The sequence below is a fragment of the Bos grunniens genome, chromosome 9, assembly GCF_055505025.1.
Source record: "Bos grunniens cultivar Pamir isolate PY7600 chromosome 9, Bosgru_T2T1.0, whole genome shotgun sequence".
In the NCBI taxonomy this organism is placed as follows: domain Eukaryota; kingdom Metazoa; phylum Chordata; class Mammalia; order Artiodactyla; family Bovidae; genus Bos; species Bos grunniens.
This window is the reverse complement of record NC_141173.1, coordinates 33321750-33345757: the sequence shown is the minus strand read 5'-3', so window position 1 is coordinate 33345757 and position 24008 is coordinate 33321750. Positions and strand designations below refer to the sequence as shown.

Genomic DNA, 24008 nt, shown 5'->3' with positions numbered 1-24008 from the left:
TCTGCTTTTTAATATACTGTCTAGGTTGGTCATAGCTTTTCTTCCATGGAGCAAGTGTCTTTTAATATCATGGCTGCAGTCAGCATCTACAGTGATTTTTGGAGCCCAAGAAAATAAAGTCTCTGTTTCTGTTATTTCCCCATCTATTTGCCATGAAGTGATGGGACTGGATGCCATGATCTTGGTTTTTTGAATGTTGATATTTAAGACAGCTTTTTCACTCTCCTCTTTCACCTTCATCAAGAGGCTCTTTAGTTCCTCTTCACTTTATGCCATAGGGGTGGTGTCATGTGCCTATATGAGGTTATTTTGATATTTCTCCCAGCAATCTTGATTCCAGCTTGTGCTTCATCCAGCCCAGCATTTTGTGTGATGTACTCTGCATAGAAGTTAAATAAGCAGGGTGACAATACACAGCCTGACATACTCCTTTCTCGATTTGTAACAAGTCTGTTGTCCCATGTTCAGTTCTAACTGTAGCTTTTTGACCTGCATACAGGTTTCTCAGGAGGCAGGTCAGGTGGTCTGGTATTCCCATCTTTTTAAGAATTTTCCACAGTTTGTTGTGATCCATACAAAGACTTTGGTGTAGTCAATGAAGCAGAAATAGATGTCTTTCTGGAATTCTCTTGCTTTTCCTATGATTCAATGGATGTTGGCAATTTGATCTGATTCCTCTGCCTTTTCGAAATCCAGCTTGAACATCTGGAAGTTCTCAGTTTATGTTCTGTTGAAGTCTAGCTTGAAGAATTTTGAGCCTTACTTTGCTAGCGTGTGAAAGGAGTGCAATTGTGAGGTAGTTTGAACATTCTTTGGCACTGCCTTTCTTTGAGATTGGAATGAAAACTGACCTTTTCCAGTTCTGTGGCCACTGCTGACTTTTCCAAATTTGCTGGCATATTGAGTGCAGCACTTTACCAGCATCATCTTTTAGGATTTGAAATAGCTGAGCTGGAATTCCATCACCTCCATTAGCTTTGTTCACAGTGATGCTTCGTAAGGCCCACTTGACTTCGCACTCCAAGGTGTCTGGTTCTAGGTAAGTGATCACACCATCATGGTTATCTGGGTCATTGACATCAGGAAGAAGGCATAGATATCCTTCTACCCACTGCTTTTCAGCACTGTCCCTGAAGCCCTAGCTAGTGAAGATACGAGTGCAAAGTTCTGCAGCATCACAATGAGGTACAGGCATCTCTGAGCCTCAACAAGGAGCCTCCCTTCCTCCCAGGAGAGGTACCCAGCAACGTCTTCAAAGCTTATACTGTTCCTGAGGTGGGTCCCTTAGCGCTGCCACTGCCATCAGACTCTAGCCAGAGTGGGCTGGGAGTGGCCGGGGCATGGGACACGTAGGTTCCGCTCCAGGCCCTGGTGCAGGGCACCTGGGGTGGCATTGTGGAACCTCAGAGCCACCTCTATGGCACGTGGACAGCACCTGCTCTCACGCCTTTTAGGTCTCGTCACAGGGTCCCAAACCAGTGCTCCCGAACCAGAACAGACTCACTGGCAGTTTAAAAGAACCTAGGTATATAGCATCGTAAAATCAATTTCTAAATCTATTTCATTTCAAGGCCAACTGCTATACTGTGTGAAACTCCATTCAGACACCAAACACTGTAACTTAGCACTGGATTTCACAACTCTTCGGGCAGAGTCCCCAGCAAGAAAGCCTCACTTCAGATGCCACGCAAGTGGGATCCCAGGTCACCCACACTTTTAGCCAACTGGCCACAAATCTGGTGAGTTCCCCAAATTTTTATTATAGAATTTCACTGCATGGGCATGACCGATTAAATCACCAGCTGTGTGACTGAATTCAATCTCCAGTCCTGGAGGCTGAACTAGCTCCAAGACCCAACCCTCTGACCACAGCGTTGGTCTCTCTGGTGAACAGCCCAGGTCCTGAAGCAGAAATTCAGGGCTCAAGAATCACCTCATTAGTATAAATGCAGGTGTGTTCTAGGGCTCATGAATACAAAAGACCTATATATTGTCACCCTGCTTATTTAACTTATATGCAGAGTATATCATGAGAAACGCTGGGCTGGATGCAGCACATGCTGGAATCAAGACTGCCAGGAGACATATCAATAACCTCAGATATATAGATGACACCACACTTATGGTAGAAAGTGAAGAGGAACTAAAAAGCCTCTTGATGAAAGTGAAAGAGGAGAGTGAAAAAGTTGGCTTAAAACTCAACATTCAGAAAACAAAAATCATGGCATCTGGTCCCATCACTTCATGGCAAATAGATAAGGAAACAGTGGCTGACTTTATTTTTGGGGGCTCCAAAAATCACTGCAGATGGTGACTGTAACCATGAAATAAAAAGATGCTTACTCCTTGGATGAAAAGTTATGACCAACCTAGACAGCATATTAAAAAGCAGAGACATTACTTTGCCAACAAAGGTCCATCTTGTCAAAACTATGGTTTTTCCAGTGGTCATGTATGGATGTGAGAGTTGGACTATAAAGGAAGCTGAGTGCTGAAGAATTGATGCTTTTGAACCATGGTGTTGGAGAAGACTCTTGAGAGTCCCTTGGACTGCAAGGAGATCCAACCAGTCCATCCTAAAGGAGATCAGTCCTGAATGTTCACTGGACAGACTGATGCTGAAGCTGAAACTCCAATACTTTGGCCACCTGATGTGAAGAGCTGACTCATTTGAAAAGATCCTGATGCTGGGAAAGATTGAAGGCAGGAGGAGAAGGGGACGACAGAGGATGAGATGGTTGGATGACATCACCGACTCAATGGAGATGAGTTTGAGTAGACTTCAGAGTTGGTGATGGACAGGGAGGCCTGGCGTGCTGTTGTCTATGGGGTTTGCGAACAGTCAGACATGACTGAACAACTGAACTGAACTGAAAGATTTAGTCTCCTTCCGAAGAACCCCGAAACAGTGGCTAGTCAGATTTCTTAATATTGGACAATTTTAAGAAGATTTGTAGGTACTATGTTGGAAATTGCAAGTAATGACAGAATGAGATTCTCCTCTGTGCTGATAGTATCATTTACTAATAACATTAACTCAGCTATCTCCACTGAGCGTAGCAGGTTTCCTCTCTGAATCAGGCTCCAGTGCACCTTCTATTTTATCTGTTCAATTCAGTGGCAGGAGCCAAGCAACTTCTAAGTGTAAACCATTATAAGAACCATAAGTATCAGCAACAGCATAGATTAACCAAAAACCTTAGCTTCTTTTTCATTAAAATGAGGCTATTTCCTCTGAACAAATATTTAGTGAGTTTCTATTATGAATAATAAAATATACTTGAAACTCTCTTCTGTGAAGGAGCTCAGAATCCACTGAGGAAAGACAATTACATAAATATAACTATTATATACACAAAACACATATAATGAGGCTACTCTTTGTTAAATGGCCACTGTGCATCAGACAGGATTAAGACTTTTTACACACATTCATTCATTTAATCCTCATGCTGTACAGCTAGGTGGGAGAGGGGAGTTGCCTAAAACAGTGATCTTCGAAAACCTCACTTTTTGCTTAAGTAGTGAAACTCCTTGTACCCAGGCAGACGAGACAATCAATTTGCAAAAGGTCAACTATCTTATTCAGAATGACCTAAATGATTAGTATCGAGTATAAAGAATTAGGAAATCAGCTTTCCTCCTTTGAGTTGCTTTTGCAATTAAACTATGTGCTTTTTCTCATAAGATGGGGACACTTAAGAACAGTTTCTTTTTCTTACTTTTTAAAACAATTTTATTTTATATTGGAGTATAGTTGATTAACAATGCTCTATTAGTTCCAGGTGTACAGCAAAGTGATTTAGTTACATATATAAATGTACATTCTTTTCCAAATTCTTTTCCCATTTAGGTTATTACAGAATATTGAACAGATTTCCCTGTGCCATATACAGTAGGTCCTTGTCGGTTACCTATTTTAAAAATACATCTATGTCAATTCCAAACTTTCAATCTATCGCTCTGATCATTTCCCACTGGTAACCATAAGAACAGTTTCTATAGCAGCTAATTTTCCTTAACATTTGATCTTCTTTGATCTAATTAACCAAAATCTATAAAAGCTATAGGCATGGTAAAAAATTTTTTTTCTCATGCAATCATGAACAACTTGGTATTTTCAGGAATAATATCCAGTGTAAGGTATCATCAACCACACCATATTCCAAAATAGAAAAGTTTGGCATCTTTACTCTTAGCTTCATCCATTAAGAAACTAAATCTTGTCATCTCACTCTCTCAAATAGCCTCTGTATGTGTTATCACAATTTTAAAGGCCATTACTCTAATCTGGTTCCTAGAAAAAATATACTATTATTTTGTTCTCATTTTTAGTACTATATTTGTTATATAAAGATTTTTATACTTGAACATTTTTTGCTTTTAAATTCTGATTCTATTGCTACAGAAAGAGGAGCTACTTTTTCTTCCTCTGTCTTATACAATATCAAATGCATTAATCATCACAAATTTTATAACAGACTTGTAAAATATCGAAGATTATTTAAGACATTGGGTGCGGTGTATGATTCACAAAAACATCCATAATTATTCCCTTCCCTATATTACTTACACACCTTTTGTTCCTTCTGTCCACAGGTGAAGTCTCCTGGCCTTGTGATCAATCAGAACATAGAGGAAGTGATTCTGTGCCATTTCTGAGCCTAATCTCCAAGAGACTGAGTGTGCTTCATTTTCTCTTTGAACTTCACCCAGCCACCCTACAAACAAACCCTAGCTAGAATACTGCAGGATAACGGAACCCTGCAGATGCTTGTATGGGAGCATACAAGCCATCCAGGTGAGGCTAGCCTAGACCAGCCAACTCCTACTCATGACAATGCAGAAGATATAAACAGACAATTCTCCAAAGAAGACACACAGATGGCCAAAAGATACATGAAAAGATGCTCAACATTGCTAATTATTAGAGAAATGCAAATCAAAACTACAATTAGGTATGACCTCACACCAGTGAGAATGGCCATCAACAAAAAGTCTACAAATAATAAATGCTGGAGAAGGTGTGGAGAAAAGGGAACCTTCCTATACTGTTGGTGGGAATGAAAAATGGTACAGCTACTATGGAGAACAGTATGGAGGTTCCTTAAAAAATGCAAAGTGGAGCTACCATATGATCCTGCCATCCCATTCCTGGCCATATATCTGGAGAAAACTATAACTTGAAAAGATATGCACCCCAATGTTCACTGCAACACTATTTACAATGGCCAAGACATGGGAACAACCTAAATGTCCACCAACAGATGAATGGATAAAGATGTGGTACCCATAAACAACACAATATTATGCAGCCATAAAAAAGAATGAAATAATGCCATTTGTAGCAACATGAATGAATATAGAGATTATCATACTAAGTCAGTCCAAGATAAGTATTTTACAGTAAAAAAAATATATCATTTATATGTGGAATCTAAAATATGATACAAATGGAACTTATTTACAAAACAGAAACTCACAGACATAGAAAACAAACTTATGGCTACCAAAGGGGAAAGATGGTGGGGATGGATAAATTAAAAACTAGAGTAACACAGTGTATGGTGTTAGTTGCTGAGTTGTGTATGACTCTTTGTGACCCCATGGACTGTAGCCCACCAGGTTTCTCTGTCCATGGAATTCTCCAGGCAAGAAATACTGGAGTGGGTTGCCATTTCCTTCTCCAGGGGATCTTCCCAATCCAGGGGTTGAACCCACATCTCCTGCACTGTAGGCAGATTCTTTACCATCTGAGCCACCACATACATATATAAGGGCCTACAGCATAGCAGAAAGAACTATACTCAATATTTTGTAATAAACCTACATGATAAAACAATCTGAAAAGATTTATATATAAATATGTATGAATATATATATACACATACAGATATATATGAATCATTTAGCTGTATACCTATACATTGTAATCAATTATACTTCAATAAAAAATTTTTTAATTAAAACAAGAATTGGCCAACTGAGCAACTCTGAATGATTTTGGATTATTTCCTTAGTATCCTTCTATATATACAAAATTGATAAATATATTTAATAGACTATATTAATAACTATCTGTATTTCTTACTTTCATAGACTGAACGTTGGGAGCCTTCCCTGAGATTCATACATTAAATCCTAACGCCCAACATGTGGTACAGAAGGTGGAGGTGGAGGGTCTTTGGGAAGTGATTAGGTCATGAAGACTGAGTTCTCACAAATGCAATTAGCATCACTACAAAAGCAGCTCTGGAGAGCTCTCTTGCCCCTTTCACCACATGAGGCTACAGCAAGAAGATGGCCACCTATGAACCAGGAAGTTGGCTCTCACCAGATTCTCACTGAATTGGCCAGTGCCTTGGACTTCCCAGCCTCTAGAAGTGGGAGAAATAAATGTTTATTGTCTATAAGCATTCTATTATTTTCCTCTATTTCTTTGCATTGTTCATTTAAAAAGGCATTCTGATCTCTCCTTGCTATTCTCTGGAACTCTGCATTCAGATGGGTATATCTTTCCTTTTCTCCTTTGCCTTTCACGATTCTTCTCTCAGCTATTTGTAAGGCCTCCTTAGACTACCATTTTGCCTCTTTGCATTTCTTTTTCTTGGGGATGGTTTTCATCAGTGCTTCCTGTACAGTGATGCTGGGAAAGACTGAAGGCAGGAGGAGAAGGGGATGACAGAGGACGAGATGGTTGGATGGCATTACCGACTCAATGGACATGAGTTTGAGCAAACTCTGGGAGATGGTGAAGGATGGGAAAGACTAGTGTGCTACAGTCCATGGGGTCACAAAGAGTCCGACACGACTGCATAACTGAACAATAATAAGCTACCCAGTCTACGGTATTTTGTTATAGCAGCCCAAATGAACTAAGACATCTATTAACTTATACTCAATAGAATGGTATAATGGTGTCTAAATAATAATAAAAGCTGAGTGATTCTCATTGAGGACAAATCAATTCATATTAATGAAAGTCTGAATTTTGGTCTGTTTAAAAACAGCATTAATTTCGAGTATATACAATAAATTAAGTATTAAAAATATATATCCAACTGTCTATGCTGCTGCTGCTGCTAAGTCGCTTCAGTCATATCCAACTCTGTGCGACCCCATAGATGGCAGCCCACCAGGCTCCCCTGTCCTTGGGATTCTCCAGGCAAGAACACTGGAGTGGGTTGCCATTTCCTTCTCCAATGCATGAAAGTGAAAAGTGAAAGTGAAGTTGCTCAGTCGTGTCTGACTCTTCGTGATCCCATGGACTGCAGCCCACCAGGCTCCTCCGTCCATGGGATTTTCCAGGCAAGAGTACTGGAGTGGGGTGCCATTGCCTTCTCCAAACTGTGTCTATACTTTTACATAAAATTCACTTATACTGGAAACATCTAATATTTTAAGATAGTTTTTCATAAAATCAATTGTAACAATCTCTTGCAATCTTCATTCATTTAAATGAATACTAATAAATAAATAAATACTAATATGGACGTTATCAAGCACTAAGCACAGGTACTACATGCCAGGCTCTGTTCAAGATGGTTGAGAACATAGTGGAGAGTAAGGAAGTCAGAAGGTCTGTGCACTAGTTTATATTCCAGCAGATCATGCTTAACATTAAGTTTCTAAGCAAAATCTTTTGAAATTTCAACTATTAAATATATTTAAAGGTTTGAATAAGGATCTAATTTTAAGATTAAAATACCTAGTACTTTACCTCATAATAGCACATGAAAATAATTAGTAACTAGCATTGATTAAGAAAAAATGCCTTCTCAAGCTATCTTCCAATTACCATGATAGGCAACAGGTTTAATTATCCCCAAAGTATACATAAATGATGTAGAATCAATATAGATCATAAATAATTAATATTAAGATTTACTGCTCAGAATAATCAGGAGTCTATTCAGTTTAAAATAATTTTTTTTTTCAGAGCTTTGGTACTCAGGCAAAATTTTAGAAATGTCTGGGACTGGGAATAGACAGACATGAGACTTCAATGTCCTTGTAAGGTTCTATTTCTTAAACTCTAAGTGGTAGGTACAAAGATACTTGCTTTATTAATCTACACTTCTGCATGCCTGAAATACTCAGTAATAATTAAAAAAAAAATGACTCACCGATCAATTACAATCTCTTTCTGCCTTAGTAGTCCTTCTTTTATTTTCAGCACTGATTCCCACTTACTGAAATCTTGATAGCCGGGAGGTGAATAACTTTGACGAGATGATCCAGACAAAACCTGCACAAACATGTTTACGCTATTAGTATGTCAGAAGTGGCTAAAGGGAATATTTATATGTCATCTAGTATTTTCCCAATGATTTTCATAAAAAAATTTAAATTACACCTGTGAATACAACATAACATGAAGAATTTCAAGGAAGTTCTAAAGTAAATGTGCAAATCTAATCAAGAATTGGTAGACAACAGAACACATTATAATACTAAATGTAAGATGTTGGTCTCATTATCTTGTGGAAGCTTTCTGCAAATAAGAAAATTAACCATTGCGTAAGGAAGGAGCACAGTAAGGCTACACTAGACTGTATATGTATTACCAGAAGCGTTTCCACATCTTGAAATTGTCATTCATCACATCATCCTTTAATTACATCAAAATTTCAAAAGCTAAAGTATTTTCCCAAAGTAGTAAATATATCCATAGAAAATAACTATTAATCAGATAATCTAGATGACTGCCCCTCTCTAGTGTATCATTTAGAAAAAAAAAATGTTTAGACTTTTAAAAATATTTAAGATATTTAAACAACACAAACAACAACAAAACCAATTTAACATATCTTCAAACTTCTATCACTGAAACAAAATTAAAATTTTAATACTGGTGGTACTGGCTGAACTGACTCCTCAAAATGATGCTGAAGTTCTAACCCCTAATACCTCAGAATGGAGCCTCATTTAGAAATACAGACTCTACAGATAAAGTCAAGATGAAGTCATTAGACTAACACAAAAGGGGAAATGTGAACACAGACATGCACAGAGGGAAGACTGTGTAAAGAGATGAACATAACATGATTGCCAGAAAATCACTAGAAACAGCCTGAAACAGACTTTTATTCACAGCCCTCAGAAGGAATGCATTCTGCTGACACCTTGATTCTGAACTTTTAACCTCCAGAACTGTGAGACATAAATTTCTGTTGTGTAAGCTACCTTGTTTGTCTGTTATGGCAGCTCTAAGAAACTAATACAATTGGTAAATCAAAGAGGAACACAAATTCCTTGGCAAGCTAAGAGATGCTACATGAACACCAAAAAGCAACTTTCAAGGAATTCAAACTTGCAGCAATATCTTTATCCTTTGCTTTCCAAAGATCTACTGACAAGACTTGCTTCTGAATAAACCAGTAACTGGGTGACATCAACTAGTCCTAGATTAAACCTTTAAAATGCCTGTCAAGTATACAAGGACAGGATGTTTCAGGCAGCAGCAGATGAACAGACTAAGAATGGTAGAAACCAGGTGGTAACAGGGTACTTCACTTTGTCAAATGGGCAGATATTTGGAGTCGAGATGACACACAGGGTTATAGAGACAGGTTAGTCAGAGATTTAGTTTTTTAATTTCATTCTTTCTTCTGCCTAATATACAGCTCAGGTTGACACTGGGCAAACATGCGCCAGTATGGATATATTAGTTGTTGCAGTACTGAAGCATTTTCACTGTGGTTGAAAATAGATGCTGCCCAAACACCTTGGAAGGGCTTCCCTAGTGGCTAGATGGTAAAGATTCTCCCTGCAACGCAGGAGACCCAGGTTCAATCCCTGGGTCAGGAAGAGCCCCTGGAGAAGATAGAAACCCACTCCAGTATTCTTGCCTGAAGCCACAGTCCACGGGGTTGCAGAGTCAGACATAACTCAGTGACTAACACTTTCAAACCCCTGAATGTCCTATCCACTACTTAGGCCACTCCTCAGAGCTTTCCATCACCCAACAAAGAGTTACTTCCTGGCATAAACGGGGGCCTTCAGGACACCACTCATGGCATCCTTCCTGACTGGTTGGTTTCTGCTAATCAGTCTCTCAAAATTCTCCCATTTCAACACTATCTACCAGCTTATATGTAGCCACCAGAGCCAGGATTCAAATACAGGCAGCCTAGCAAAAAAGTACCACACTGTCTCACTCTTTCTATTATGGCCCAGCTGACCAAGAAGGTATTTCAAATTTCATATCATAGGAGCTGGAAAAAATGTTTGACAGTAACTGCTCTTAAAAACTTGAGACAATTAAGCACTATAAACAATATTGCTGATATTAAGCGAAAGTCTCTGCTTATTACAACTCCATGTTACTTCAGTTCAGTTCAGTCCAGTCACTCAGTGGTGTCCGACTCTTTGTGACCCCATGAATCGCAGCACGCCAGGCCTCCCTGTCCATCACCAACTCCCGGAGTTCACTCAGACTCACGTCCATCGAGTCGGTGATGCAATCCAGCCATCTCATCCTCTGTCGTCCCCTTCTCCTCCTGCCCCCAAGCCCTCCCAGCATCAGGTGAGAGATCAGTCTTTTCCAATGAGTCAACTCTTCGCATGAGGTGGCCAAAGTACTGGAGTTTCAGCTTTAGCATCAGTCCTTCCAAGGGACTCGCAAGAGTCTTCTCCAACACCACAGTTCAAAAGCATCAATTCTTTGGCGCTGAGCCTTCTTCACAGTCCAACTCTCACATCCAACATGACCACTGGAAATACCATAGCCCTGACTAGACGGACCTTTGTGGGCAAAGTAATGTCTCTGCTTTTCAATATGCTATCTAGATTGGTCATAACTTTCCTTCCAAGGAGTGTCTTTTAATTTCATGGCTGCAATCACCATCTGCAATGATTTTGGAGCCAAAAAAAAATAAAGTCTGACACTGTTTCCCCATCTATTTCCCATGAAGTGATGGGACCAGATGCCATGATCTTCGTTTTCTGAATGTTGAGCTTTAAGCCAACTTTTTCACTCTCCTCTTTCACTTTAATCAAGAGGCTTTTTAGTTCCTCTTCATTTTCTGCCATAAGGGTGGTGTCATCTGCATATCTGAGGTGATTGATATTTCTCCCGGCAATCTTGATTCCAGCTTGTGCTTCTTCCAGCCCAGCGTTTTTCATGATGTACTCTGCATATAAGTTAAATAAAGAGGGTGACAATATACAGCCTTGACGTACTCCTTTTCCTATCTGGAACCAGTCTGTTGTTCCATGTCCAGTTCTAACTGTTGCTTCCTGACCTGCATACAGATTTCTCAAGAGGCAGATCAGGTGGTCTGGTATTCCCATCTCTTTCAGAATTTTCCACAGTTTATTGTGATCCACACAGTCAAAGGCTTTGGCATAGTCAATAAAGCAGAAATAGATGTTTTTCTGGAACTCTCTTGCTTTTTCAATGATCCAGCAGATGTTGGCAATTTGATCTCTGGTTCCTCTGCCTTTTCTAAAACCAGCTTGAACATCTGGAAGTTCACGGTTCACATATTGCTGAAGCCTGCTTGTAGAATTATTTTACTAGCGTGTGAAAGTGAAGTTGCTCACTCGTGTCCAACTCTTTGCGACCCCATGGACTGTAGCCTACCAGGCTCCTCCCTCCATGGGATTCTCCAGGCAAGAGTACTGGAGTGGGTTGCCATTTTCCTTCTCCAGGGGATCTTCTCGACCCAGGGATCAAACTCGGGTCTCCCATATTCCAAACAGACGCTTTAACCTCTGAGCCACCAGGTTACTAGCATGTGAGATGAGTGCAATTGTGTAGTAGTTTGAGCATTCTTTAGCATTGCCTTTCTTTGGGATTGGAATGAAAACTGACCTTTTCCAGTGACTATCAATTTAATGGGTAGTCATTTCATGCAATTTAGTCAAACTGTAGTTCAAACAGGAATTCATTAAAAGTGGTAACAACTAAGACCATATTAATAATTCTAAAACTCAACATAAGTTGTGGAAATTATCAGAATGATATGGTAAGCTGTTTGTGCTATAATTATTACATTTGTAGAATAAAAGTGAATATATATTTAATTTATATATTGAATTAAATATTAATCTCCTGGTAACATGTTACAGATATTTTAAATACTGGTTTTTGTATATCATTTTCATGCCTAACAGAAAACTTCTAAGACAGCTTGAGCATCTACGGTATCCTCTTCCAAGGATCTAAAAAAGTTTCCTCCATTGAGGATTACAAGTCAGGAAAGACCTATACCACGATATTTTAAGCTATGCTTTACTTTACACATCTTGTACTTATTTCAGTAAGACAAGTGCCTAGACAATACATGATGACATTTACAAGATGACATGAATTATTCTATTCTTCCACAAGTTAGCTGCTAAAAATTTTTCCCATGGTTGACAACTTCCTAAGAAGTCTCTTCTTATTTTATAAAACTTCTTGGCATCAAGAAAGAAGTAAAGAAAAGAAAAAAGTAGGTCTGCAGTAGAAAAGCAATCAACAATATACTTGGTTTATAGCACTTCATCTATTGACAAGATGGACTGCTGAAGTATTGAGTTGGCCAAAAATTTCATTCAGGTTTTTCTGTAATGGTGTATGGAAAAACTTGAATGAACTTTTTGGCCAATCCAATACTTGCCAGACACATTTATGAATATATATAAAACAAAATATGAGACTTTATTCTTCCAATTTGTACCCTCCTTGATCTAAACCCTTTAGAAAATTGAGCAAATAGGAAGAAAGGAAAGGAAACCTTTCTCTGTAATTAAGACAATTAAACAATTACCAAACCAGTTGCATGGCAATCTTCTTACTAAACTTCAATCCTGATTCATAAAATAGTCTAAAAATGAGAATGAATCATGACAACCAAATGCTGCAGGCGGTGTGTAATTAGTCACTCAGTCGTGTCGGACTCTGCCACCCCATGGACTATAGCCCGCCAGGCTCCTCTGCCGTGGGAATTCTCCAGACAAGAATACGGGAGTGGGTTGCCATGCCCTCCACCAGGGGATCTTCCCAACCCAGGGATCAAACCCAGGTCTCCTACATTGCAGGCAGATTCTTTACCATCTAAGCCACCAGGGAAGCCTTAATCCTGACTCATTAAAATAGTTCAAAAAACAGAATGAATCCTAACAACCAAATGCTGCAGGTAGAGTTACATGCAATTTAAAAAATCTGTTTATATCTGCCCTACACTGAAAATGACAATTATGGAAACATGTTACCTTTTAAGGCTTTTATAATGAGGCCTTAGTGTATGCTATTCTAAATGAACTTATAGAACACAATTTGAAACACCTAGTAAGAGTTATTAAAATCATAGCAAGGCAGCTACTGTACCTTTATGATTTTGCACACTATATAAACAACTACATTACTTAAGATATACAGAAAAGAAACTGATGAAATTTTATTTTTAATATAATTTATAGCAAATTGGAAGTTTGTATCCTTTGACCTACATCTTCCCATCTCCCCACCGCCCTAACCTCTGGTAACCACTACTCTAGTTTTTATTTCTATAAGTTTGGCATTTTTAGATTCTACATGTAAGTGACATTATATGGTATTTGTCTTCCTCCGACTTATTTCATTTGGTCAACTAACTTTCACAAGGGGTACAAAGCTAATTAAATGGGGAACTGAATTTGGTGTCTAATCAAAAGAAGTGAAAAATGTATGTCTACAAAGACCTACAGGCGAACACTTCATCACTCCAAACTGGAAACAAACCATTAACTGATAAATGGATAAACTGTGCCATATCCACAAAATGCAATACTAATTAACAAAAACAAAATGTATACCTAAACGCCGTGGGCTTAAACTTTATTTTTCTACCTCAAAGAAAGACTGCAGTAAAATCAAGGTCTTGCCTGCCTGGGGAAAATGTGTAAGTACTCAAAGATGCACTGTGGATGAGACAATGCACTGCCTCGGCTATAATTTCCTACCTGTTCATCACTATGGTACCATTTTACATTGACAAATAATTGAGAGAGAAAGATCAGGTGAAGTCAATACTGTACACCAAGGATGCAAAAACAGAGTTGGCAATGAAGGGCAGCAGAACATGCCACTCCAAAACACAACTGTAGGAGCTCATCAACATGCCACCATAATTAATGACATGTTAATTATTTTGAGCGGTAGGCAGTTGAAATCCAGCCAATGCAGGGAGAGGCTTTCTCTGAACTCCACTCTCCGCCTAAAGACAGATCCTCCCAAAGGAACTCAACTGTCATAAATCTCCTCCCCGGGAGTTTCATCAGAGAGGACTGGCTCTTAGCACAGAAAAGAAGACTAGAAGCAGACAGTGTACCCAAAGTTCCTCACAGGTTATCGTCGCTCCTATCTATTCTTCTAAGGCCTATTCATCTCTCTTAAAAATCATGTATCTCCCCTGAGAGACCTGTATCCTTCCTCTGCTTTTCTTGAATTGAGCGGTATCTAATCCTGAATTCTAAAGCTACCACTCTGAGCTCCTCATTTTCCCCTGAGTATCTTCCATGGGTACAAGGTACACATGTTAATAAACTTCTATTTGTTTCTCTTATAATCCATCTTTTATTACGAGGGTCTCAGCTAAGAACTAAGAATGGTAGAGAGAAAATTATTTGTCCTCCTGTACAACCTACAAGATGGTTCTTAAGAGCTGTCGATACTGAAGAAGAACAATGAAGCTGTCCAATTAAACAGGGGGCAATTCTGCTCCCAGATATGAAAAAGAAGAAAGTATTTTATATTCAAATAATGTCTTCCCTATGACCAGTAGTAATACATTTTAATCCCAAGTATTTAGAAGACAATTAAGAATTTCCATTCAATAAAGTTGTAGCTGGTCAGGAGGGGAATACCATTTTGTGGCAGAATTTCAAGTCATCAGTCATATTTTTACTTGCCCATAACTAATGTAAGTAATCAAAGAGAAAGTAATTTAAACATATGAACATATAATTTATAGCTTGTGAATAATAATAAAACTTTAACTAGACATGAACATGAAATCTAGAAGATAATTACAAAGGCATGTAGCTGTGAGTGAACTCCAAGTATGGAACAGAAAGGAAGTCATTAAAGTCAGGAACATTTCAAAATGTGTTCAGCAAAACAAGGACATCTTTTATAAGTAAACATTTTTAATACATAATTGGTAGTTACCAAACTCAGGGAGGGAGGGGAACTCCTCATTTAGATGTTTTACCTAAAAATGCATTAAGATACACTGTTGCAGTGGTGGTTTAGAAAAGAAAACAGTAGCCTAGCCACACAGTCTAGCCAGAGTGTTCTTGCTCAGTCATGTCCAACTCTTTGTAACCCCACCAGCTGGGGTCCACCCGGCTCCTCTGCCATTGGAATTTTCCAGGCAAGAAAACTGAAGTGGGTTGCCATTTCCTACTCCAGGGCATCTTCCCAACCCAGGGATTGAACCTGTCTCTCTGATATCCTCTGCACTGGCAGGCAGGTTCCTTACCACTGTGCCACCTGGGAAACCCAGCCTAGCCAGTATACTAGCATAACTCTTCTGCATCTAGACCCCAACCACCCAGAATTCTAACGTATGTATGGCCACCTCATTGTAAACAGCAAATTTCAGTCTAATAATTGAATAGGGAAAACATGCATCTACAACAATCCCAAATATATCTATTTAGATGAGACCCAGATGCTATGAAAAGTTGCCAAAACATGTCACGTAATGGTCAAACATGCTTCTAAAATAAGCGCACTATTTGCATCTGAAAATAGCTCCAAATTCTTTGGCCTCAGCCTGGACAAATACTGTTAAACTTAGATAATCTAGTGCTGCCACACTTAACTGGACTACAACCTCTGCAAATCTTCAAGTTTGTTATCTCTCTTTCATTTGCCTTTGTTATTTAGCTCATTCATCACTCACAACATGTCAAATAACACAGCAAATCTTCCTCTCTTTCCTGGAATAATCTATCTGAAGAGATACTCTACGAGTGCTTTTTGTTAAAAATATCAGGATACCTCACCTAAAGGTAAATTCACAAAGCTCAACAATATAGATGAAAATAAATTACAAATTATGTAGAATTTAGAGTTTTTATTCAAAGAGAATGAAAAACATGGATTACAGAATTATCATTACAACAAAATCTGTATCTTACATATTGTATTATTACTAAAAGAATGTGCATAAAATAAAAAAAAATTCTATCTTTAAGCCCATGTTATTATTTATGGAATGCATTACTACATATTTCTCTAAAAAATAAAAACAAATCATACAAAAAATTCTATCCATAAACTTTTTATCAGAGTGACTAATTATAAACAAAAGTCTGCATCATGACTCTTGAAGTTAAAATTACAGAAGGAACTGAGGTTTTAATGATCTCACTATTTCTTTGTCTATATTATTAATTCTATGATGCTATTTTTGCCATCCTGATATGCTTTACTGAAATAACAATACAAATATATCAAGTTACTTCAAGGGTAAAAGACTCTAAAAAATGATAAAAAGAAACTGATGAGAGGAATACATAGCTACATTTTATATCTTAGAAGTACATGTATATGAAAATAGAACTGTAAAAGTGTTACTGATTTCCACCATGCTACACAGCTTAAGTTACGATTAATTTAACTCTTCTTTTGGAGGAAAAGACATTTTTCTTCTGAAAAATCAATCTGGTTGATGTATAATCTTTGTTAGCATCAGCATGTTTTTTAAAAATGCCAACAAAGGAATGATCTACGCATGAAACATGATCTCATTACAGTTGTAACACAAAAGTGAAGGGGTAAATGATATATCCAAGATTGAGGAGCGAACCATTTTCCCTAAGCAAATCAATCAGAAGATTGAGAGTGGAAGTGCTTAAGTATTCAAATGTAACAATGTATTTCACCTGTAAAAAAAGAGAATGCAGTTATTTTCCAAACCTTTTGCATAATTACTTAAGGATAACAAACTTAGATTACAGAGCCAGAGTCTACTAAAACAAAGCGGTAGTATGAGCACTGACATATTCCACTTATTTTTAAAAGCAAATTACCAAAATATGTCTTATCAATTTTTTTATCATATTGTACCACTGAGAGGTAAAAGAAAAGTATAAAATAATAAATGTGTTTTGGGGCCAAAGTACTGCCTACATTATTTAAAAATGTTATCTAGAATTTTTCTAGAAGGATACAAAAGGAATTTATGAATGATGGTTATCTTGTGAGAAGACAGGGAGTTGGCTTCTACTTTACATCAACTGGGATTAACTGACTTTGCTTGGCATACATATACTACTTTTTTTCTTTTCTGACAGTGCAGTTAAGGGCCATTAAGCACTTTCTTCTTTCATATGTTAAAACACTGTTGTTTTTTTTAAATATATATTCCAAGAGTCAACAATGGGTAATCTCAGAGAAACTGTTGAGAGTTTAGACAGGCAAGTTGACTGCTGCTCAATTTAAACATGCCTTCACGTATTTTTCTAAAAAGTATCAGCACCAGCAATGTTAGAGATTTTTTTAAATTTTTGTGGTAAATGCCCAGAGTCGAGTTCATTCCCTAGACCATAGCACACAATCAACAAAAAGAGAATGACTAACGATGATCCCTCAAGGATGTTTCTCAGTTTTCAAAAAAATCCAAAGTTGTTTTGAACAGCACAGACAGGTATTGCAATTAAGAGTATTATGACAGTACTTATGACAGTGCTTCCTATCCCAGTTTAGTCTGTATCCTGATAAGCCCAGCCTTATTCTTTTAAAACTCTTGGTACACAACACAGAATCTGGTAATATTTGCTAAATATTAAGCAATCTAAAAATTTACAAACTTCAAAAGGTTACCATCCCTGAAATTATCATTACTTAAAACCTCTATTAACATTTTTATAGCAATGATATATATAATAAAAAAGATATGTATACACACTCTAAAGATCATAGTTCAAAGATTAATCAACAGACTTACATTTGAATAAAAATGATGCTTTCCAAACCTTGAGGCTCAGCCTCATTTCTCTCAGACCCAGGTAATCTTTGAGTAATCTATATAACTAATTTTAGTTTGTATTTTAGACATACATTTGGGGAAAAAAGTCTTCAGTGACTATGTTGTACTTCTATTCTGTACGTGTAAAGTCTCAAGAGCACTTTTTGATTCTCACACATTCAGCACCCAGGTTCATAATAATCCAAACACTGAATTTTTAGATATGTTATGTTTTCAAGTTAGATTTTTAAAACTGACATAGTAATGCTGGAGTCAACAATCAACTCTTCAGATATCTATGGCCCCAACTAAGCAATAAACCTATAAAAATGAATACTTTAACAGGGAAGCCTGAACAACCAAATTTGCCAAAAGTATGCTCTTGATCTTAATGCTAACAGCTGGCCCTGGAACCTACTCACTTCCTCTGACCAACTCAAGGGCAAATGAAACAGCAGATGACATGTTCACATCCTTTTGCTGTGCTATATAAGTTTTTAATCTGGAGATGGGTTAAGGAGGAAGTACAGATTCACTGCGATATATCAAAACAGTGTACAACAGGTACAATTCTCAATGCATTAAACTGCTGATAAAAACTTAACATCTGCACATTAGAAAGTTGTGCTTATTAATCTTTTCTGCTGGGACATCTCTTGCTTTATAAGATAAACACGATTTCTACATATTAAAATCCATTTTACATAACCTTTTCAAGAATGCATCTATGCTAAAAATTCAAGGGTCACTTGCATTTGTATTCCATAACTTCCTTTGACTTAGCCCTTTACAAGCTCATTTGTAATGGCAAAAAATATTTTAAATATCCATTAACCTTAACTTCTATGGGATAAGTAGTATGAGGAGTAAAGAAAAAATAAATCAGCCCCCATTCATGAAATGCATGCAAAGAAAAAATAAATACCTAAAAAACATATTAAGTACCCCTCCAACTTCTGATTTATCTGAGTTTCCTGAATTGTAAGAGATACTTAATACTTACGCAATTAAAAATTAAGAACAAACAAACAGGCTTCTCCCTACACATTTTTGAATAATAAAGTCAAGAAAGAAAGGAATAGATTCCAGATAGAAGAAATAAAACTCACAAATGGCAGAGTTGTCAAATACAGTCAGTTAGGAGGAGATGACAACACCAAATTAGGAAAAACCTCTGTATGCAATGGCTGTAAAATTTGGGTTTTTAATTTTGAGGGACATGGTGATAATAAAGAAAAGTTCTCAGCATGTGAGAACCAAATTTACCCATGAGAAGGCAACTTGGATATCAGAGTAAAGAACAGGAGAGGGTCAAGAGAGTAGGTTATATAAAAGCTCAGAGGAGAGCTGATGAGGCCATGGGAACAGAGATTTCGAATCGGCAATCTGCATTTGATTTCCTAGTGGACCAGAATCTGTGAGAAGACAGAAACAAGGATCAGTCCCAAATTTCCATTTTGGATGACAAATAATGATGCCAACAAAGAGACCAGGAATCAAGGAGCTCAAGCACTGGGGTGTAGAGCAAAAGATAATGAATGTAACAGGGGTGGGATACGCCGGGATCTACAAATCTTTGAATTGGATTGGAATCTTCCTAACAAAGGAATAACCTCATGGTCTACAGAGTTCTGAAGCAAGTATCTGGAGACTCGAGGGTCGCCTTCTGTTGTTAAACTGGCTGTTATGTGTATGTGTGTGAATGAGATTTTCCATTTCTTCTTTTGGCTTCAGTTCTGTCAACTTCTTTTGTATAAAATATGCAGCTCTCTTAGAAATCATATTGGTGCTAATTTGACTCTCAATCCTGAATTTTCTTGTCCTCCTAGTGTTATCTTGCACTAGTGGTTAACTTCCAAATGTTAAATGTTTATCTGTACATTACTTGTTTACTGATAGACAAATTCCTTAAAAAGCCACAGAGCATGCTACAGCATTTCTTTCCATCACTTCGAGTGTGCTTCATAAATTTCTCCCAAATTCTGCAAACCTACATGACAAGCACTTCCTTTAAACTAACTTGCTTCTCTTGATGTCAAATTCTTCCCCTTTCCTAATTGGGTTATTAATATTTAATAAGGCAAGAGTCTGTCCAGAGTTCAGCATTTATTAAAAAAAAAAAATGGTTTAGCCTTCAAGCATCTGACATGTCAATTTCTAAAGCAAAATCTACCTTCCTTTAAGTTTTATAAGTTAAAATCTATCTTCTTAAGTTTTATAAGTTACTTTAGTATTGGTCTTTTTTTTAACCAACTTGATGAATAACTCCTATCCTCCCTTCTCTATGATTTTAGGCACTTTCCCATTCCCTAAGTCATAGACTACTATTCTTATCATTTTTGCTCTTAGATGTCTTTTCAACAAATTCTTCTTTAGGTAGCTTTAAAATTTAAAGCAGTAATTTCTCAAACTTTCAACAGAACAAAATCCTTACGACTTAAGTAAAATCCTGGGAGTCTAACCCAGAAAAGCTCCTTTTCTTTCAAGTATCACAAAAATTTATTCAAAACTTGCATTTTACTGTATTACATATTTAAGTATTAAAATGCTTTAATTCTGTCACAACTTAAATTTTCTTGTCAAAAAGTTTCCAGAAGGAAAAAAAAAAAAAAACAGGTCTACCTAGAAAGGTCTTTTGCTTCCACACACCACAACTTGGAGTTTAAACACTCAGTGTAAAAGATTTTATACATCATGTGTGTGTGTGCTCAGTTATGTCTGACTCTTTGAGACTCCATGGACTGTAGCCTGCCAGGCTCCTCCATCCATGGAACTTTCCAGGTAAGAATACTGGAGTGGGTTACCATTTCCTACTCCAGGGGATCTTCCCAACCCAGGCATCGAACCTGCGTCTCCTACGGCTCCTGCATTGCAGGCCGATTCTTTACCACTAAGCCACCTGGGACTCGCTTTATACATCATAATTTCCTTTAAACAAAGTAAAATCTCAAAAAAAACACAAACTTTTAAAGAATACCAAATTAAAAATGCCACAAAACTATAAAAACAAATGTAAAGAAATTAACCTAGGAATCAGACTAATCATTTACCTGGGAGGAGAAAACAGGGGGAATATGGGCAAGATCATATAACTATTTAGGTATACGTTAATAGCCCAATTTGGGGGGACTCTCTTGGTGGCACAGTGGTTAAGACTTTGCCTTCCAAATCAAAGGGTGTGGGTTTGATCCCTGGTTGGGTAAACTAAGATCCCACATGCCTCGTGGCCAAAAAAGCAAAACATAAAACAGAAGCAATACTGTAACAAATTCAATAAAGATTTTTAAAATGGTCCACGTTAAAAAAATATTTTTAAAAATTTGGCTTTTGTTTAGGTGGTAAATGTAGAGGTGCTTATTTTTTTAACTATTAAAATAAAATTAAAACTAATAAAACTAGTAATTACATAAAAGCAGGCTTTGCAATGTTAAGAGCATATAAATCACCATGAATTATTATGAATCAAATGAGCACAGTAAATAAAATTTTTTAAAAAATTTATATATAGATTCAAATTTAGCAAGTATAGGCTTATACTTCAATGTTCCCTCACTCTTACTCTATAAATATATTTACATCATTTTTAAATGACAAGAAAGTTATTTTCTCAATTACTGTACTCTTATCCCCAATCTCTCCCAATTATTTTCTTCCCCCACAATGAGCTTTAAAATTTATGTTTTGTTTTTTTTAACTGCCTAAAAGACTTCTGCAGAATCATTCAGTACCACCATGCAATCTTTCCTGGTTCCTCCATTATTAATTCACTCATCCAATCATCCATTCAATCAGTATCTATAAGAACTGCTATGAGCAAGGTGCTATACTAGGTAATAATACTATAAGGAATAAAGAGGTTATAAACATGAGTTATTGGATCAGCAGAGCTTGCAATTTACTTTAGGCAGATACATTTCTAAACACAATAAAATGAGATAGATAATTATAGGGGTACATGCAAAAGTGTTTATCATAAGAAAGAGAGGGCTGCACAGAAGACGTAAATTGAAACAGTGCTTTAACGGGGACACAGGTTAGTGAGGAGGGCATTCCTACAAAAAGTGAGGAGGCTTAAAATAGAACAATAGCTTGTTCAAATAGCTGCAGGCAGCTGTACAGGGCCAGGGCACAGGATACAAAGGAATGTGATAAGAGACAAGCTGGAAAAGCAGGGCTTAAAAAAGCAGACTGGGAGATCTTGGTTTTAGCCTGTCAGTCTTCTTTCCAAAAAGGGCTGCCCCATACAAAGACAGAAACTGCCTCCAGCACAGGACTTCTTAATTTTCTGTGCCATGGACTTTTTCTGGCAGATGGCTGAAGCTGACTGATCCGTTTTTGTGTTTTTATATCATAAAATACACAGAATATCAAGTAATTTTTATAGACACTCCACTCCTAAGGTAGGGAAGCATAACTGTGGGCTGTGTACAGTAACTTTCTTCTGGAAAGTAAAAGAAGGAAGGAGAGGGAAAGAGTAACTTTGCCATGGAGAAGCTTGACGAATGCGTCACTCCAGCCAGGTGGTCCAGGTTAACAGCACTGGTAAGTCATGCCGATAGGCATGTACACTTGGTATGTGCTGAGAACGGTACTCTACCTCTCTGATCTTCCTCTCGAAAACACATCAACCGGCCTCACCACGAGAAAAACATCAGACAAGTCCCACCTGTGGACGCTCTGTAAGAAACTGTCACAACCAAGGGGACCAAAGGAGACATGACTACTCAACGTAATCTGGGTCCTGGGGAAATCCTGGAAAAGAAAAGGAACACCAGGGAAAACTGAAAAAATGGGTTTCCTTAAAATAAAGTATCAACACTGGTACACCTGTTGTGATAAATGTACCAGACTTGTGTCGGATACGTCAACAACAGCGGAGGCCAGGTGTGGGGTTTACACTACACTACAGTAAGTAAGTAAGTGTTAGTTCTCAGTTGTGCCCGACTCTTTGCGACCCCATGGACTGCAAGCCCACCAGGCTCCTCTGTCCATGTATTTGCACTAATTCTGTAAATTCAGAACTGTTTTAAAATAAAACTTGAAAAAATGAGAAACATACATTAGAAAAGAAATTTCACCAAAATAAGTATTTAAAAAAAAACAAATTTATGTTGTAATATTTCTGCTTTATTTCCTTTTTTCTTTTCTGTTCTTCTTTATTAATGCATTAAATAACAATATTTACAACAGCTTAATTGCATAATTTCAAGTGGTATGAATATGAATAGTATTTCAAGCTATATCCCTCCAACTGTTCTATATGAAATTATCTAAGACTACTATAGTGACAGTAAACATACAACTGAGGAAAGGCTAAATCTCATTCAGAATTTAGTAAAAATAAAGATCTTTAACATGTTTCCTATCCAAGTTCAAAGGGCACTGAACTCTACCCTTGGGCTGTAAGAATCATCTTTAAAAGGAAAATAAGTACTAACACTAAATGGACACTGTGTTGCAAGATCTCTAAGTCATTATATACGTATTTCATCTTAGGAAAATCCTCACGACAAACCCATCCCACAGATAAGGCAGCTTAAATAAGTTTGTATAAGGTCATATATACCAAAAATGGATTCAGACTACAGTCTGACCCCAAATGAAGATTCTGACAAAGCACCTCTAAAAACACTTTCTAGACCATCACAGTGGAATTTCTGAGGAAATACCTACTGATTATTCTGTAGTTCACCAACGCTCCTAGTATACAACTTTCTGTTTAGGCAATCAGCCCAAAAGGAAGATGTAACACTTTATAGAGCTCCGTTTAGACTAACAATGATGATCAGCTGCAGCAATAGCAGCTAAACCAAAGAAAAACGGTAGACACAGAAGCTCCCCACTCTTGCACACATCTAAAAAGTAGATTTTTATCTCCTCTTTCCAACTCTAAACACACACACACTTTGTTAATATCCTTCTGGGTGTACGTGTGTGTGTGTGTGTGTGTGTGTGCGCGTGTGTGTGTGTCAACCTATATAGGCTTTTTGAGCAAATCTGCCAACATGTAAAATACCTAGGCCATATTTTATTCAGTCTGTGGTAGTTTCTTACTTTATA

The 24008-nt window shown here is 37.4% G+C and overlaps 1 protein-coding gene across 11 annotated transcripts in view; it reads right to left on the bottom strand.

Annotated features, from left to right (window-relative positions):
• CEP85L (centrosomal protein 85L) overlaps nt 1-24008 on the bottom strand; it is a 161311-nt gene that overhangs the window by 44815 nt on the left and 92488 nt on the right. For 10 of the 11 annotated variants that reach the window (XM_086317134.1, XM_086317128.1, XM_086317130.1 and 7 more), the window contains one exon: nt 8127-8248. In XM_086317134.1, coding sequence (XP_086173260.1) covers nt 8127-8248 — 122 coding nt within the window. Of the gene's footprint in view, nt 1-6165; nt 6378-8126; nt 8249-24008 lie in introns of those variants that run through there. The other variant, XM_086317139.1, reaches the window with a different exon arrangement.